General features: G+C 46.8%; 1 protein-coding gene and 1 long non-coding RNA gene across 8 annotated transcripts in view; one reads left to right on the forward strand and one right to left on the reverse strand.

The window, feature by feature from the left end:
• SEMA6C (semaphorin 6C) overlaps positions 1-17,254 on the forward strand; it is a 269,991-nt gene that overhangs the window by 224,076 nt on the left and 28,661 nt on the right. For 3 of the 5 annotated variants that reach the window (XM_069218491.1, XM_069218492.1, XM_069218494.1), the window contains one exon: positions 343-393. The exons of the other annotated variants lie outside the window; for them this stretch is intronic. In XM_069218491.1, the coding sequence (XP_069074592.1) occupies positions 343-393 (51 nt within the window). The remainder of the gene's footprint in view (positions 1-342; positions 394-17,254) is intronic. 5 annotated transcript variants of the gene reach the window in all.
• Positions 1-17,254, reverse strand: part of LOC138268645 (uncharacterized) — a 210,069-nt gene that overhangs the window by 104,114 nt on the left and 88,701 nt on the right. The window lies entirely within an intron of this gene.

Here is a 17,254-nt window from a genome sequence, read left to right on the forward strand (position 1 = left end):
GGTTTGGTGCCAAAATAAATCATTAGCATTATTTAAGCTTCAGTTGGTTTAAAAATAGTTACAATGTTGAAAAAACATAGTTGGGCCACTTTTGGTGAAAGACGTGACTGATGCCTCAGTCTCCAGAGACGTGGGTGGTTCATGATGCATGTATGGGATGCTCTCTGTGAAGGCCCCCTGTCGCTCCTACATCCCTGTTCAACCCCCTCTCTTACTGAAACTTGCATATTCCTTTTTTCTGTCCTGACCTCCTGCGGCTTCCACTGCAGACTGTTTTTTTTGTGTTATTGTGCTCTCTTTTCTGTTTCTGACTTTTATTTGATTTATTTTGTATTTTTCTAGACGTTGTGACTGCCACAGGAAATCACAACACTGCTGCTGATTCCGCCTATGGTCAGTGATCTTTTCAGTTCTTTCACATTTTCTCCCCATCTTCCCTTCTGATTCATAATCCATTGCTTCTCTTTTCCCCGTCCGAAACTGTTTTAATTCCTAAAATATATATTTTTACCACTGCATGTGCTTTCCGAATTTATATATGGGTATCTGTATAGCGCATACTTAGCTCGAGAGCAACAGAATGCTGAACATGGTGAAAGTCGAAATTTGAGGTACTCCGCCGAGACACGAGTCCGGTGGTACTATTTGAGATTGCTCACAAGGAGGTAATATTTATGTGAGAGATGTTTCTTATTGTTTAGAAATTTTCTACTGAATGCGTTGGTATAGCACATTCGCAACATGTCTGTGGTACGGGTCTACTTTTGGAATACCATTGCCAGTTCCAGGATTCTTCTTGACTAGTGAAAGTGGTCTGTTGAAATTGTTTGGTTATAGTTCCCATTAGTAACAGCAACATGGTGGTAGATTAGTTTTATCATTTGGTGATAAATTAGTATAATCTGTCATTTTAACTCCAGTGGTGTGTGGAGCATCATGAGATTCAGCGTGTGTGTCGAAGGACTTTGCCATTTGATTTAGTGTACTGAGTTGCAAGAAAGTCCATTGCTCAACTTCACGTGGTTTGAAGACTCAAGGCATCTTTGCCTCATATTTGGCTTTGATTTAGTGTTTTTTGAAAAGGTGAAACTTCAAAGCCTGCCTGAGTCAAAACATGGTTAAGGCAGTTCTGAAGTCAATGCTGTTTTTACGGATGATGGGAGCATAGATGGAGAAGGCCTTGCCTCCTGGTTCTCTCCTTTGACTGTACTTTGTTCCTATTTAGTCAGAGGCATGGCTACTAGTTCACTGTGGTTTTTGTTTTTTGTTTTTTTTTGCCAGGAAAGCAAGGTTATTTCGTATAGTGGTCTTGTATGTCTTGTGGTTGGTCTTCACCTCGGGGAGCCAATGCTTCAAAGAAGACCCCTAATGTCACCCGCTCTTGCTTTTGACAAACCTACCCTTTCCAAGGCCTGGATAAACCAAGAAGTGTTTATATAGTGAGAACAAAGCAACAACTCAAGACTATGCTGGGTCTCTAGTCAGGGGCGTAGGATAAACAAAATTTCTGGGGGGGACAGGGACAACCTTGAGGTGGGCCTCCTGCACAAAGCTTGCACCCAGAAGGGTTGCCATGTGGAGGGTGATGTGGGGGGGAGGCGGTCGCTTCCGGTCGAGTCCTGTGAGACCGGCAATTCCCTGTCTGCTGGGCCCTTGGCTGCCTATTAGGCAGCGACAAGCTCTGTGCTGCAGTTCGCCTGTGTAAAGTCCTAAGAGGCCTGTACTGCCTGCTGGGCGCAGTGCTTCCTGCGGATTTCTGTGCTGCCTGCCAAGCACTGTGCTGCCTGTTGGGAGCTTTCTTTCTAGTCAGGCTGTGTCAGTCTCTGGCCCCCCCCGCCTGCCTGTGAAGGCCAGTAAGGCCTATGATTGCTGCTAGGTCCTTGTCTGACGGTCAAGTGGCAGTCTCTGTGCTGCCCCCTTCCTGTGAACTGCTGTGCTGTCTGACTGGGCCGGCCTTAGTGCTGGTGGCGCCCTGTGCAACATTGTTTGTTGGCACCCCCCAGTGACCACCTCTGACACGGATTCCCTCACTACTATCCATCACCACTCTCTCTCAGATGCATTTCATTAGTTTTATACCACCACTCATACTGGAAAATATCCCTTACAACGCAATCAATGCAATGCAATGCATTGACCATGCTGCCATTACCACAAATATGGGGCTAGCATGGATGCCTTTACCACACGTCTTTACCACGCATATGCGTGGTTCCAGCATAGAGAGCGGTCTAGCTGTCCGGGTGGAACAGGAAGAAGCAGAGGAGAGAGAGGTAAGTAGGGCTGTGGCCGAGTTTAGGGTGGGAGGTCGGGTTAATTTTTAGGACAGGGTAGGGTCGGGGTAGTTTTTAGGACATGGTGGGGTAGGTTTTAGGGTTCTGGGGGGCAGGGGCATCAAGGTAGTTTTTAGCGCAGTTCAGGGTAGGTTTTAGGGTTCAGAGTGGGGGCGGGTAGTTTTTAGGACAGGGCAGGGTTACTTTTAGGGCTCAGGGCGGGGGGGGGGGGTTAGGGCTCAGGGCAGGGGCAGTTTTAACTGATTGGGCAGGGTGGAGTATGGTATCAGGTGTAAGGGGGCAGGGCGGGGAGAATTTACCACGCATGTTTCTTTACCGAACATTCTTTTACAGCGAAATTCGTTGTAAAGGCATGAGTAGTAAAGACACGGTCGTTGTTGAGACCGCGATGTTAAGGCATGCTTGATATACGCATGTGTTGTTCCATCATTCAGCCCTCACACCAGTCTAGGGTGTCAAAGCACTTTACATCACACAGATATTACGCAGAGACAATCATCATATATGTGTAAATCAGTGTATATGAAATGTTACATAAGACAGAGGACGACAAGGTGTAGGTGGCATAGGTCATCCATACTGGTAGCAGGTATAGTTTGAGTGGTTTATCTGGAGAAGCGCAAACTCAGAATTTAAAACATAACACCATGGTTGGGGGCTTTCTTTAATAATAATTGATTTGCGCTCAAATTAACTTGTTTTGCAACATTAAGTTAATGAAAAAGTGGGGGGAAATCATAACGCTCTAATCTATACCTTGATGTTTGCATGCAGCTCTTTGATAATTTCATTGCTCACTGTTCTATATTCAGTTTTAATTTATAAATTGCAGGGGACAAAAAAGGAGCTCTCTGATGTAGGAAGCTGGCCTGGTATGTGGTGAGTACCTATGGTATTATCACCTTATACCAGGTCCAGGTATCCCCTTATTAGTGAGGTGCAGGCAGTGTCTAGAAGCCAGGGCTCTCTAGAGGTAGCTGCGGATGAGCAGCCAAGACTTACCTAGGAGACATGCAAAGCACATGCAATACCACTGTAGTCACACAGCACTTACACACATGAAAGAAACACGTGTTATGAAAATAAAGGTTCCATATTACAGTAACACAAAAACACTAGATAGGCAATACTCCCAATAGGATGTAAGTAGCACACTATCATATGTACAGCAGCAATCAGAAGTTGGCATAAAAAGAAAATAGTGAAAAGCAATAGGCAATACTGAAGGCCTAGGGGGGACCAGACCATATACTAAAAAAGTGGAATGCGAAAGCAGGGTCCCCACGCAAGGAAGTGGAATCTGTAGAGGGGAGCTGCAGGAACTAGGAAACCCCAAAGGTAAGTACCAGAGTGCCCTCCAGTGACCAGGAGAAAAGAGGTAAGTTACTGGTTTTTCCCCAACCCACCAAAAGGACTTCAGAGAAGGATATTGCAAAACGCAGGCAAGACTGCAAGAAGCTAGAGGTGGATCCTGGAAGAGGAAGACTTGGAAAAGAAGGGGACCAAGTCCAGTTTACGTAGGAGTGTCCGGTCGTGGCAGGAGCCACTACCCACCCATCTGTGAATGCAGGAGTTGCTCGGCCGGGAGATGAAGACGGTCAGCAGTGCAGCACTGGAGCAGATGAAGCGTTCCTAGGTGATGCAGTCGACGTCCCATGCGGGATGAAGAATTGCAGTCAGTCTGTGGTGTGGAAAACCAACCAGCAAGCCTTGGCAAAGGCAAATGTTGCAGAAGGACAAAAGTGGAGCTGCCGGGGACCAGCAAGGTCCAGAGGGACTTAACCCATGGAGGGGAGTCCCAGGTGACCCTCAGCAAGGCAGAGAGTCTGGAGAAGGAGAGGCAGCCCCCACAGAAGACCTACAGGCAAGGAGCCCAGGAGCTGCAGAGAGGCCCACGCAGCACACATGAAGAGAGGTCCCATGTCGCAGGCGAAGCACGTTGAGGGCTGTGCTTCACAGAGAAGAGTGCTGGGGACTGGGGCTACATGGAGCCTGAAGATCCCTTGGAGGAGATAACAACAGGCCTTGGTAGCTGCAAGAGACGCGGTGCATGGGGGTACTGTCCTGCATGGGAAGGCAAGGACCTACCTACTCCAAAGTTGGACAGCTGGTAGAGAGGACCAAGGAGACCACTCCAGACTATCACCCCCTGATGCAGGATCCACGCAGCTCAGGAGCAGAGGAGATCCACGCAGCCGGTCGTTGTTGCAGTTGGTGCCTGCAGATGCAGGTAAGTGACTCCTTCACTCCAAGGAATTTTCCTTCTTTCTTCTCATGCAGACTGAAGACTTGCTGCCCTCAGAGGAAGCACTGCCGGGCTAATGTTGCAGTTGCTGGAAAGATAAACAATGCTGCAGGGTGAAGTCGCTGCTGGAGCTGCAGATTGTAGGTTCCTGTGAAGTCCAGTTGCGGTTCCAGTGGCCAGAAGTCAAAGTAAACGTTGCAGAGGAGTCCTGCTGGAATCTTGCACATTGAATCTGAGGACCCACCCAAGAGGCAAACCCTAAATAGCCCAGAAAGGGGGATTGGTCACCTAGCAAGGTGACCACCTAGGAAGGGGCTGTGACGTCACCTGCCTGACCTGGCCACTCAGATGCTCACAGAGGCCTCTGCCCACCTTGGATTCAAGATGGCAGAATCAAGTGGCCACCTGGAGGAGCTCCAGGCACCACCCCTGGGGTGGTGATGGACAGGGGAGTGGTTACACCCATTTCCATTGTCCAGTTTCACACCAGAGTAGGGGCTGAGGTCCCTGAACTGGTACAGACTGGTTTATGCAAGGAGGCCCTTCAGAGCATACCATTAGCTTGGCGAGGGTACCCCTCCCAACCCTTGTAACACCTATTTCCAAATGGAGAGGGTGTTGCCTGCCTCTTCCAAAGGAAATCCTTTGTTCTGCCTTCCTGGGCATGAGCTGCTCAAGCAGGAAAAGGAGGGCAGAAATCTGTCTGAGGGGTGGCAGCAGCATGGGCTGCCCGGAAAACCCTAGAAAGCTGTTAGGAGCAATGCTGGGGATCCTCTAAGGAGCCCCCAAAGTGCATGGAATCATACAAACAATACTGACAATAGGATTGGGGTATGATTCTGACATGTTTGTTACCAAACATGCCCAGGTTCTGAGTTGCCATTATGTAGCTGGACAGAGGGAGTGACCTATGTCCAGTACACTCGTAAAATGGCGTCCCCGCACTCACGAGGTCCAGGAAAATGTAGCTGGAGTTCGTGGGGGCACCTCTCACACACAGGTACTTGCACCCTGCCCTCTGGCTAGGAGGGCCTGCCATAGAGGTGACTTAGAGTGACCTGAAGTGAAAGGGTGCATGCACCTTTTCACGCAGGCTGCAATGGCAGGCCTCCAGACATGGTTTACATGGGCTCCTATGGGTGGCATAATACATGCTGCAGCCCATGGGGAACCCCTGGTCCCCCAATGCCCTGGGTACCATATACTAGGGACTTATAAGGGGCACCAGTACGCCAAATGTGGGGTGTGTGTGGTCCAAACAACCAAATTTAATGGGAGAGAGCACTGGGGTCCTGGTTAGCAGGATCCCAGTGAACACAGTCAAAAGTGGGGTAACCATGCCAAAAAGAGGGTACTTTCCTGCAACTGACTGACAAAAGCAGTAACCCACTGACCTATTCACATTATATAGACTTTGTGATCTGCATGTAGACGTTCTTTGTAGCAGGCATAGTAACCCTGTACGTTATGATGAGTCAAAACTCCGACTAGACAAAACTTCAATCTCTCTTCAGGAAGACCGTTAATCACCGGAATTATCTTGAGATTTTTATTGTTGCCTGAAAACTGTTGATGGCAAGGAACACCCAACAGGTGCTTTTAAATTCAGAATATACTTGCAATCACAGCACCCCCATCCTAAGTCAGCACCCGGTGCAGCAGCACCGGTTGCATCGCCCTAGAGCTGGCCCTGCTGCCTTACCTAGCCCTGTCCATCTCTCAAGCCATCTGGTTCTTCCTGGGACCCGTGCTGTGTGCTAGTCTCTCTGCCGTCTATCCAGCAGTGCCAGGCTCTGTACCACCACAGCCTGTGAAGTCCTGCAAAGCCTGTGAGCTGCCCCAGTGCTGGCTTCCATCCACAGGCCATTGGCAGGAAATGAGATTTACAGACAGCCCTTGGCCTTTAGAGCGGGCTTTCACAAATACCAGGAAGGCTGAGGGAGAGACAGGGGACCGAAATGTTGGGGAGGCAGGATGTCAACTTAGGGGAAAATAATTAGCTCTGGGGCAGGCAAGCTGGAGACAGAGGAGAGAAGAGAGTGAGAGAGAGGTGACAGAAACGGGTGCCCTAACAAACATTGCTGCACAGGGTGCCACCAGCGCGCTAAAGCCTGCCCGGCTTATATCTCACAGTAACTCAACAACACTGTTTTTAGAAAGGGAGATACTCTGCAACACAGCATTGGATTTAAAAAGAAAGGGAGTTACTTGGCAATACTTTATTTGATTACCCAAACCTCTTTACCTTCTCAAATCTTGCTGCTGTCTTCAGGGTTCGATTTTCAAGGGAAGGGTAGGGCTCAGGAGGGACGGGATGCAGACAGCAATCAACAAAGGGCCTCTCTTCTCCCTTTGTTCTCAGAAGTGCAGACTGCAGGCAGCTGTGGCGGCAAGGTGAGAAGGAATCCCTTGTGTGCTGCAGCACAACAAAAGGGCAGAGGGCAAGTGTCCTGGAGGCAGGTCACAGGTCAAGTGCAGGGCCAGTATAGGTAGCGCTTTCACGCAGCGCTAATGGCCCTGCGAATTACAGAACAGAAGGGAAAATTCTTCTGTCCCCTTGTCCCCCCCACCCTTGTCCCCCGTGTCCCCCCCACTCCAAAATCTGGGGGGGACATATCCCCCGCGTCCCCCACACTTCCTACGCCCATGTCTCTAGTATTACAGAAGACTGGAATAGAACAGACAGCTTAAAAGTGGGAGCCTTAATCCCTAGGGAATTGTCTGATCTAACGGTATAGTGTAGTGGGCACCAACTGTTCAACCAGGCAAGCATTATATGGAGGAAGCAGCCAGAGTAGGGCTGGTTTATGGTATTCTCTGCAGCATGTAGGCAGAATAGGTGGGCATGGGTCCTTACTCAGAAAAACCAACACTCGGGCTGGATGTACTAATCTGAATGAAGTGGGCAGTTTGGATGGGCCAAGTTCCTTATCTACAGGACCAGGTCAAACTGGAGCGCTTTGAACCCTTGATATGGACTGGCTCGATGGACTTCAGTCCTTTCATGCAGTAAACAGATGTAATTGGCTTGAGTCCTGTTCTGAAGGAAATGGGGAGACCTATGGGCTTGTGTCCATGTAGTGCAGGAAGCAGACAAACTGTATTTTCTTAGAACTGTAGTCACTATCTACATGGTAATTTATTAAAAGAAATAGGTTACAGAAGTTTATTAAAGTTACAATGAGGCTCCGTACTGTGGGCATATGCATGGAAGATCCGTGGCTTCCGAAACCTCCTGATCCTGCAATCCCACTGTTTTTATTTTCCACTTTTCCTGTTTTCCAGTTTTTAGATCCCCCTTTTTGATCTGGACTTTGCCTTCCTGTGTTCCCTTGCATGCCATCCTGGCACTTGCTTGAATCTGTGTGTAACCTGTCTTCGTACGACTGAATACCTGCATGTCTGCAACCCTTCCTGTCTATGCAAGATTGAATCTGTCAGGCAGGGGACCATGCTTATCGACGCCCCTGCCTGTCTCAACGTCCTGGGTTTCTGAGCTTTTGCATGGAACCTTCTCTCACCTGAAACCTTTGTCCTAGAAGAACATGCAAATAAGAACAGGGGACAATTGTGTTTGTTATTTAGGTGAGCTGTGAATGTTAAATCCTTATTGCTGCTCTAAAGCGCAGACTGCTAGTCTGCAGCAATTGTAGTAACGTATATGCCTAAGACAAAGCCTGCATGTACTGTTTGTGTACTGAGAGGGCATTAATGGTTGTTGGACAGGCAATTGACCGAACTTTGGCATGCTTGCCATGTTTAAAGGTAACTGACTAGACCATGTTTTTTTTTTCCACTGAGTGACAGGTGGTCCACCATGTCATGATGTTGACATTGGTTAGTCTTTTGCACTATACAACGTAGAGTGTTTTCCTTGCAAAACAAAAAATAAAATGTCTCTGAAACATTCAGCTTTTTCTCCCAATGTGTGGAAGACATTTCATCATAACATGGTGACCCCGGACATGGAAAAAAGTCAGCTTGTTTAAAAAATGTGTGATTGGCGGAAGAGACACTTGCATGTCTCATCATCCAATGAGTGTCTTCTAATGCCTCTTATCAGGAACCAATCAGACATCATTATTCAATGATCTGCATGGCCACTTACTGAGATGCCTTATTGGGGATTTCAGATTCAATCAATCAATCAGGAATTTGTAAAGCGCATTACTCCCCCGCGAGGGTCTCAAGGCGCTGAGGTGGGGGGGTGGTGCTGTTCGAACAGCCAGGTCTTGAGAAGTCTCCTGAAGGTAAGGAGGTCTTTGGTCTGACGCAGGTGGGGTGGTAAGAGTGTCCCACATCTTGGTGGCAAGGTGCAAGAATGATCTGCCGCGGGTTGTAGTTCTGCGGATGCACGGGACGGTTGCGAGGTCGAGGTAGGTGAAGCGGAGATGCTGGGTCGGGGTGTAGGAGAGCTGTCTGTTGAGGTATTCTGGTCCGGTGCTGTGCAGTGCTTTGTGAGCGTGGGTGAGGAGTTTGAAGGTGATTCTCTTGTTGACTGGGAGCCAGTGCAGGTCTCTCAGATGGCCTTTCATGTGGCAGTGGCTGGGAATATCCAGGATGAGACGTCAGAGGCGTTCTGGATGTGTTGCAGCCTCTTCTGGAGTTTGGCTGTGGTTCCTGCGTAGAGGGCATTGCCATAGTCCAGTTTGCTGCTTACGAGGGCTTGGGCGACTGTTCTTCTGGTTTCGGTGGGGATCCATTTGTAGATCTTTCGGAGCATGCGGAGGGTGTTAAAGCAGGGTCTTGCTGGGTCGTGGATAATGAGGAGTCCAGAATGAATCCTAGGTTGCGTGCGTGGTCAATGGGAGTCTGAGCGGGTCCGAGAGTGGCAGGCCACCAGGAGTCATCCAATGCGAAGGGGTGGAGCCGAAGATGAGGACTTCCGTCTTGTCTGCATTGAGTTTGAGGCAGCTGTTATTCAGCCATTCGGCGATGGCCTTCATTCCTTTGTGGAGGTTGGTCTTGGAGGAGTCTTTGGTGAGGGAGAGGATCAGCTGGTTGTCATCAGCATATGAGATGATGTTGTGGGATCGGGCGATGTTAGCGAGCGGGGTCATGTAGATGTTGAAGAGGTCGGGCTGAGGGACGAACCCTGGGGTACACCGCAGATGATTTTGGTGGCCTCCGAGCGGAATGGGGGAGGCGGAATCTCTGGGTTCTGCCAGTGAGCTAATTAGTAAGCTAAGCCACAATACACAGCCATTCAGGAGTTGTGAATTTGGCCAATTCTAAATCCTGACCCACTGATAGCTAAGGGATAGTGATTATATTTTTTCGTTGCTAGTTTTTGTTTGCACTAAATTTGGTTCAAACATTTATTTTTCTGTTTGTCACCTTATCTACTGGAGTTTACCCATTGTTTCTAACCTGTTAACAGTAATGATAATGTCAGTGTGAGAGGCAAACCACATAAGGAGTGAGCACAACATTGGACGTCTCCAGTAAACCACCTTCCTGCTCTGTGCTCCAAAGTGGTCCTAGGAAACATAGTGACTGCCCACCTGCATCACAAGAAGTGAACAAGGAAAAACCTCATTAACTTGCCAGCGGGGTCTCTCGGTGCGCGATAGGGCCATTTGCTGTGCCCAGGTTTGTGTTGAAGATGAGGTGTCTGAAAGATCACCTCACAGGGCTGCTGTGTGATATTCACAGCTGGATGTAGAGTGCCTGTTATGGCGTCCCTTCCTACCCCCGCTATTTCAATAACCTCCACAATCATACCGACGTGTGCCACGTTCAATGTCTGTTCTTCTGTTGGGAAGTCTTGTAGCTTAATGTGATGTTTAGGGATATCTGGCCTTCCTGCTAGAGCTGCTAACATTCGAACAGGAGAACCAGACTCCAATCCTGGTCGTACTTCAATATCTTGCAACTCTGGGCAAATCACATAATCTCCCTGTGCCCTCTGGCTGGGCTTAATGTATGTAAAACCATAAATAGTACTTTTTATGGACAGTGTGCACAAGTGCCATACAGCTTCTATAAGCAGTAGGGCTGGATTAATTGAATTCCTGTGTAGGAGTGCAAAGTAACTAGGCCTGCCTCTCATTTATTTTTGCAGAGGTGTAAGGCAGAATTTAGTTCTTTAATATTTACCTTGTTTCTTCTGCTTTGAAATATTGTTTTATGTGCAGATAAAAGAAATGACCAGCAGTGAATCACAAGAAATATACATGGTATTGCTTACCACATCTTATCTGATTTCCATATGATGTGTTTATCTACTGCAAAGGGTGCATTGTGTGCAGAGTTCATCGTTCACACTCCAACAACCACTTACAACTATCCCAACGAAACGTATGAGACAGTCTCCTATCCAACAGACTATTTCATATGCAGTTAGCATGCTTTGTTGTTGTGCCATACAGTCATAGGTATGTTACTGTACTCCCAACTTTAACTACAGTTCAGCAGAGCATACATTTATAATTTGCTTTACTCCAAAATATTTTAACTAGACGCCCTGGCTAAGTCATGCCAATATTGTAGCCCAAAACCATATAGTTGGCTATGCTTTGCCCTCTTAAGGAGCACACCCCTATCTCCACATTAATATTCATTATCAAAAGTTTAAAAACAAGGTACCTTAAATATATACCACGCATGCACACGATTGAAATGAGGTCGTAAAAGCAGCTAGCAATGTTGCTAAACAAAAAAAGTCCTGTTGGGACGAACAATGAACAAACCTTTACCTAAGGAGAACACAGTAAGCCAGATCCATTCACATGCTACACAGCAACACCTCTGGCTGGACTGTCCACAATTTTCTTTTCCCATTAATCAATGCAAAGCATTTCTAAACAACACACTGGATTGACTCATCTTCACTAATCAACCATATTGACCTCTAAAAACTTATGCAGAAAGTGAGTGTGAATGAACTTGTACTCCCTCTAGCTTACAGTCGAATATTAGTGGAACTAAATTGTGAACTAAGGGCCTGATTTAGTACTCAGCGGATGAGTTACTCCGTCACAACAGTCGCAGATATTCCATCTGCCGAAATCTAAATCCCAATGAATATAATAGGATTTAGATTTCGGCGGACGGGATATCTGTCACCGTTGTGACGGAGTAGCCTCTCCGCCGTATTCTATATTGCCCCCTAAATGATCACCCATTCCAACTCCTGGTATCTCCAGTCGAAACCTTTAGCTAGTGAAGCACATAAAATATGTAGGTTTCACTTTTGAAGCTGATCTCTCACTAAATAGCCAGATCAGCACAGTGGTAAGAAGTTGTTAACATCAGTATCATCTACTTCATCCTTTAATGCCCCCTATAGTTCAGAAACACAGAACCTTAGGTTCGATGGCATATGTTGCTGCAGATACACATGTTTCGCACAGTCCGCTGCCTGGTGTTGGGCTCGGAGTATTACAAGTTGTTTTTCTTCGAAGAAGTCTTTTTTGGTCACGGGACCGAAGGACTCCTCCCTCTTCGGCTCCATTGCGCATGGGCGTCGACTCCATCTTAGATTGTTTTTTTCCGCTGTCGGGTTCGGACGTATTACTTTTCGCTCCGTGTTTCGGTTCGGAAAGTTAGTCAGAATCTCGGAAGAAAGCGTCGGTATTGTTCCGTTCGGTATCGGGATAGTTAGGTACATCGACACCGATCATCGGAAGACTTTGGGGCAGTTTCGATCCCCCATCGGGGCCTGGTCGGCCCGACCGCGTGCGACATCGAAGCCGATGGAACGGACCCCGTTTCGTTTCTGCCCAAAATGTCACAGTAAGTATCCTTATACAGATCAGCACTTGGTCTGTAACTTGTGCTTGTCCCCCGAGCACAAGGAGGATACCTGTGAAGCCTGTCGAGCCTTCCGGTCCAGAAAAACACTCCGGGACCGAAGAGCCAGGCGTCACCAAATGGCGTCCACGTCGACAAAACAACGTTTCGACGACGAAGAGGAAACATTCTCGGTTCCGGAATCAGAATCCGGAGACTCCGACGTCGACCAACAGCAACAAACTGTGAGTAAGACGTCGAAAAGTAAACCCATCGACAAACCAAAAGCCCAGGGGACGCCACTGCCAACAGGCCATGGCTCGACCCATAAATCAGGCGACCCGTCGAAGGGGCCGAAAAAGGGCACGCCCATAGCGAAGACACCCGACTCCGGTCGAGGGACCGCCATGGAGCAACCTCGGAGCCGAGAAAGCGGCTCCGAGAGACAAAAACAAGATACCGGCACCGAAAGACATCGGCACCGAGAATCCGTGCCGAAAGGAACAAAAATTCTGTCGGTGCCGAAACCGAAAAAACATTCTCTCTCGGCGCCGAAAAATACCACACCTTCATCCTACTCAGAGGAACAAGGACTAAGTGGCCAAATGCACAAATTTGGACAAGAGCTCCAAAGTGTAGAATCGGACTACACACAAAAGAGACTGTGCATCCAGCAAGATACAGGGAAGATATCAACCCTTCCCCCAATCATGAGGAAAAGAAAGATCGGACTTCCAAAGGATGACACACAACCACAAGCCAAAGTGGTTAAAAAAGTCACGCCTCCGCCCTCTCCTCCACAGGCATCGCCGGCACAAACACCGCCACAAATGCACTCACCAGCGCAAACTACCATAAGTCATGACGATCAGGATCAAGACGCTTGGGACCTGTATGACACCCCAGTGCCGGACAATGATCCCGAGTCATACCCCACAAAGCCGTCACCGCCAGAGGACAGTACCTCATACTCGCAACTGGTGGCTAGGGCTGCAGAATTCCACAATGTCCAACTGCATTCCGATCCTATAGAGGATGATTTTTTATTTAACACCCTCTCGGCTACACATAGCCAATATCAATGTCTCCCAATGCTACCAGGGATGTTACGGCACGCAAAACAAATTTTTGAAGAGCCCGTAAAATCAAGAGCCATCACCCCAAGGGTGGATAAGAAATACAAACCACCACCCACAGACCCAGTGTTTATTACTTTGCAGTTACCACCTGACTCCGTAGTAGTAGGGGCAGCTCGCAAGAGAGCAAATTCCCATACATCTAGCGACGCCCCACCTCCGGACAAAGAAAGCAGAAAATTTGATGCGGCAGGAAAAAGAGTAGCATCACAGGCAGCCAACCAGTGGCGCATCGCAAATTCTCAAGCGCTGCTGGACAGATATGACCGCGCACACTGGGATGAGATGCAACTTCTCGTAGACCATCTTCCCCAGGAATACCAAAAAAGGGCGCAGCAAATAGTTGAAGAGGGACAAACGATCTCAAACAATCAAATCCGCTCTTCACTGGACGCAGCCGATACTGCAGCGAGAACAGTCAACACTGCTGTCACCATAAGGAGACACGCTTGGCTCCGCACTTCAGGCTTCAAACCTGAAATCCAGCAGGCTGTCCTTAATATGCCCTTCAACGAGAAACAACTTTTTGGCCCTGAAGTGGACACAGCCATTGAAAAACGTAAAAAGGACACAGACACGGCCAAAGCCATGGGCGCACTCTACTCCCCGCATAGCAGAGGCTCTTTTAGAAAAACTCCATTTAGAGGGGGGTTTCGTGGCCAACCCACAGACACCACCAGCCAACAAACAAGAACCACACCATATCAGGGTTCATTCCAAAGGGGAGGTTTCAGGGGATATAGAGGGGGTCAATTCCCAAGGAGTAGGGGAAGATTCCAGACTCCAAAAACACCTCCACCTAAACAGTGACTTTCAAGTCACACAACCCCTTCACTCAACACCAGTGGGGGCCTAAGCCAATTCTACCAATCTTAGCAGCAGATTACAACAGACAATTGGGTATTAGCAATAATCCAACATGGCTATTGCATAGAATTCCACAAATTCCCACCAAACATCCCTCCAAAAACACGCAAAATGTCACCACAACATTTAGAACTTTTAGGACTAGAAGTTCAAGCACTACTGCAAAAGGATGCAATAAAGTTAGTACCAGTACAACAAAAAAACACAGGAGTTTACTCCCTGTACTTTCTAATTCCAAAAAAAGACAAAACATTAAGACCAATATTATATCTCAGGACACTAAATACCTACATCATATCGGACCACTTTCACATGGTCACACTACAAGACATCATTCCACTGCTCAAACAGCAAGATTACATGACCACATTAGACCTAAAAGATGCGTACTTTCATATACCGATACACCCTTCTCACAGAAAGTACCTAAGGTTCGTATTCAAAGGAATACATTACCAATTCAAAGTGTTGCCATTCGGAATAACAACTGCACCAAGAGTGTTCACAAAATGTCTAGCAGTAGTAGCAGCACATATCAGGAGACAACAGATACATGTGTTTCCTTACCTGGACGATTGGCTAATCAAGACCAACACAGTAAAAAAGTGCACAAACGACACCACATATGTCATACAAACCCTTCACAAACTGGGTTTCTCCATCAACTATACAAAATCACACCTCGAACCGTGTCAGACACAACAATATCTAGGAGCAACCATCAACACATCAAAGGGAATTGCCACTCCAAGTCCACAAAGAGTGCAAGCATTCCACAAGGTAATAAGTGCTATGTTTCCAAACCAAAAGATACAAGCAAAATTTGTGCTAAAACTTCTAGGCATGATGTCATCATGCATAGCCATTGTCCCAAACGCAAGACTACACATGCGACCCTTACAACAGTGCCTAGCATCACAATGGTCACAGGCACAGGGTCAACTTCAAGATCTGGTGTTGGTAGACCGCCAAACATACCTCTCGCTTCTATGGTGGAACAGCAACAATTTAAACAAAGGGCGGACATTTCAGGACCCAGTGCCTCAATACGTTATAACAACAGATGCTTCCATGACAGGGTGGGGAGCACACCTCAATCACCACAGCATTCAAGGACAATGGGATGTACACCAAACAAAATTTCATATCAATTACCTAGAACTGTTAGCAGTATTTCTAGCGTAAAAAGCCTTTCAACCCATAATAACACACAAATACATTCTTGTCAAAACAGACAACATGACAACAATGTATTACTTAAACAAACAAGGAGGAACACACTCAACACAATTGTGCCTCCTAACACAAAAAATATGGCAGTGGGCGATTCACAACAACATTCGCCTTATAGCACAATTTATTCCAGGGATCCAAAACCAACTAGCAGACAACCTTTCGCGAGACCACCAACAAGTCCACGAATGGGAAATTCACCCCCAAGTTCTGAACAAGTACTTTCAAATTTGGGGAACACCCCAGATAGATTTGTTCGCAACAAAAGAAAACGCAAAATGCCAAAACTTCGCATCCAGGTACCCACACCGCGAATCACAAGGCAATGCTCTATGGATGAGTTGGTCAGGGATATTTGCATACGCTTTTCCCCCTCTCCCTCTCCTTCCATATCTAGTAAACAAGTTGAGTCAAAACCAACTCAAACTCATACTGATAGCACCCACATGGGCAAGACAACCTTGGTATACAACTCTACTAGACCTTTCACTAGTACCGCATGTCAAACTACCCAACAGACCAGATCTGTTAACACAACACAAACAACAGATCAGGCATCCAAACCCAGCATCATTGAATCTGGCAATTTGGCTCCTGAAATCCTAGAATTCGGACACTTAGACCTCACACAAGAATGCATGGAGGTCATAAAACAAGCTAGAAAAGCTTCCACTAGACACTGCTATGCATCTAAGTGGAAAAGATTTGTTTGCTACTGCCATACCAATCAAATCCAACCATTGCATGCCTCTACAAAGGACATAGTGGGATACTTACTACATTTGCAAAAAGCGAATCTCGCTTTTTCATCTATAAAAATACACCTCGCAGCAATATCTGCTTACCTACAAACTACTCATTCATCGTCTCTATTTAGAATACCAGTTATTAAAGCATTCATGGAAGGGCTAAAAAGAATTATACCACCAAGAACACCACCAGTTCCTTCATGGAACCTTAACATCGTCTTAACAAGACTCATGGGTCCACCTTTCGAACCCAATCATTCCTGTGAAATGCAATATCTAACCTGGAAAGTCGCATTTCTCATTGCAATCACATCCCTCAGAAGAGTAAGTGAAATACAGGCATTTACCATACAAGAACCATTTATTCAAATACACAAAAATAAAATAGTTCTAAGAACAAATCCAAAATTTCTACCAAAAGTAATCTCACCATTCCATTTAAATCAAACAGTAGAATTGCCAGTGTTCTTCCCACAACCAGATTCCGTGGCTGAAAGGGCACTACATACATTAGACATCAAAAGAGCACTAATGTACTACATTGACAGAACAAAGCTAATCAGGAAAACAAAACAACTGTTCATAGCTTTTCAAAAACCACACATAGGAAATCCAATCTCTAAACAAGGCATTGCTAGATGGATAGTCAGATGTATTCAAACATGCTATCTTAAAGCCAAAAGAGAATTGCCTATTACACCAAAGGCACACTCAACCAGAAAGAAAGGTGCTACAATGGCCTTTCTAGGAAACATTCCTATGAGCGAAATATGTAAGGCTGCAACCTGGTCTACGCCTCATACATTTACTAAACACTACTGTGTAGACGTACTAAATGCACAACAAGCTACAGTGGGCCAAGCTGTACTAAGAACATTATTCCAAACTACTTCAACTCCTACAGGCTAAACCACCGCTTTTAGGGGAGGTAACTGCTTTATAGTCTATGCGAAACATGTGTATCTGCAGCAACATATGCCATCGAACTGAAAATGT

The sequence above is a fragment of the Pleurodeles waltl genome, chromosome 12 (genome assembly GCF_031143425.1).
Source record: "Pleurodeles waltl isolate 20211129_DDA chromosome 12, aPleWal1.hap1.20221129, whole genome shotgun sequence".
Lineage (NCBI taxonomy): Eukaryota > Metazoa > Chordata > Amphibia > Caudata > Salamandridae > Pleurodeles > Pleurodeles waltl.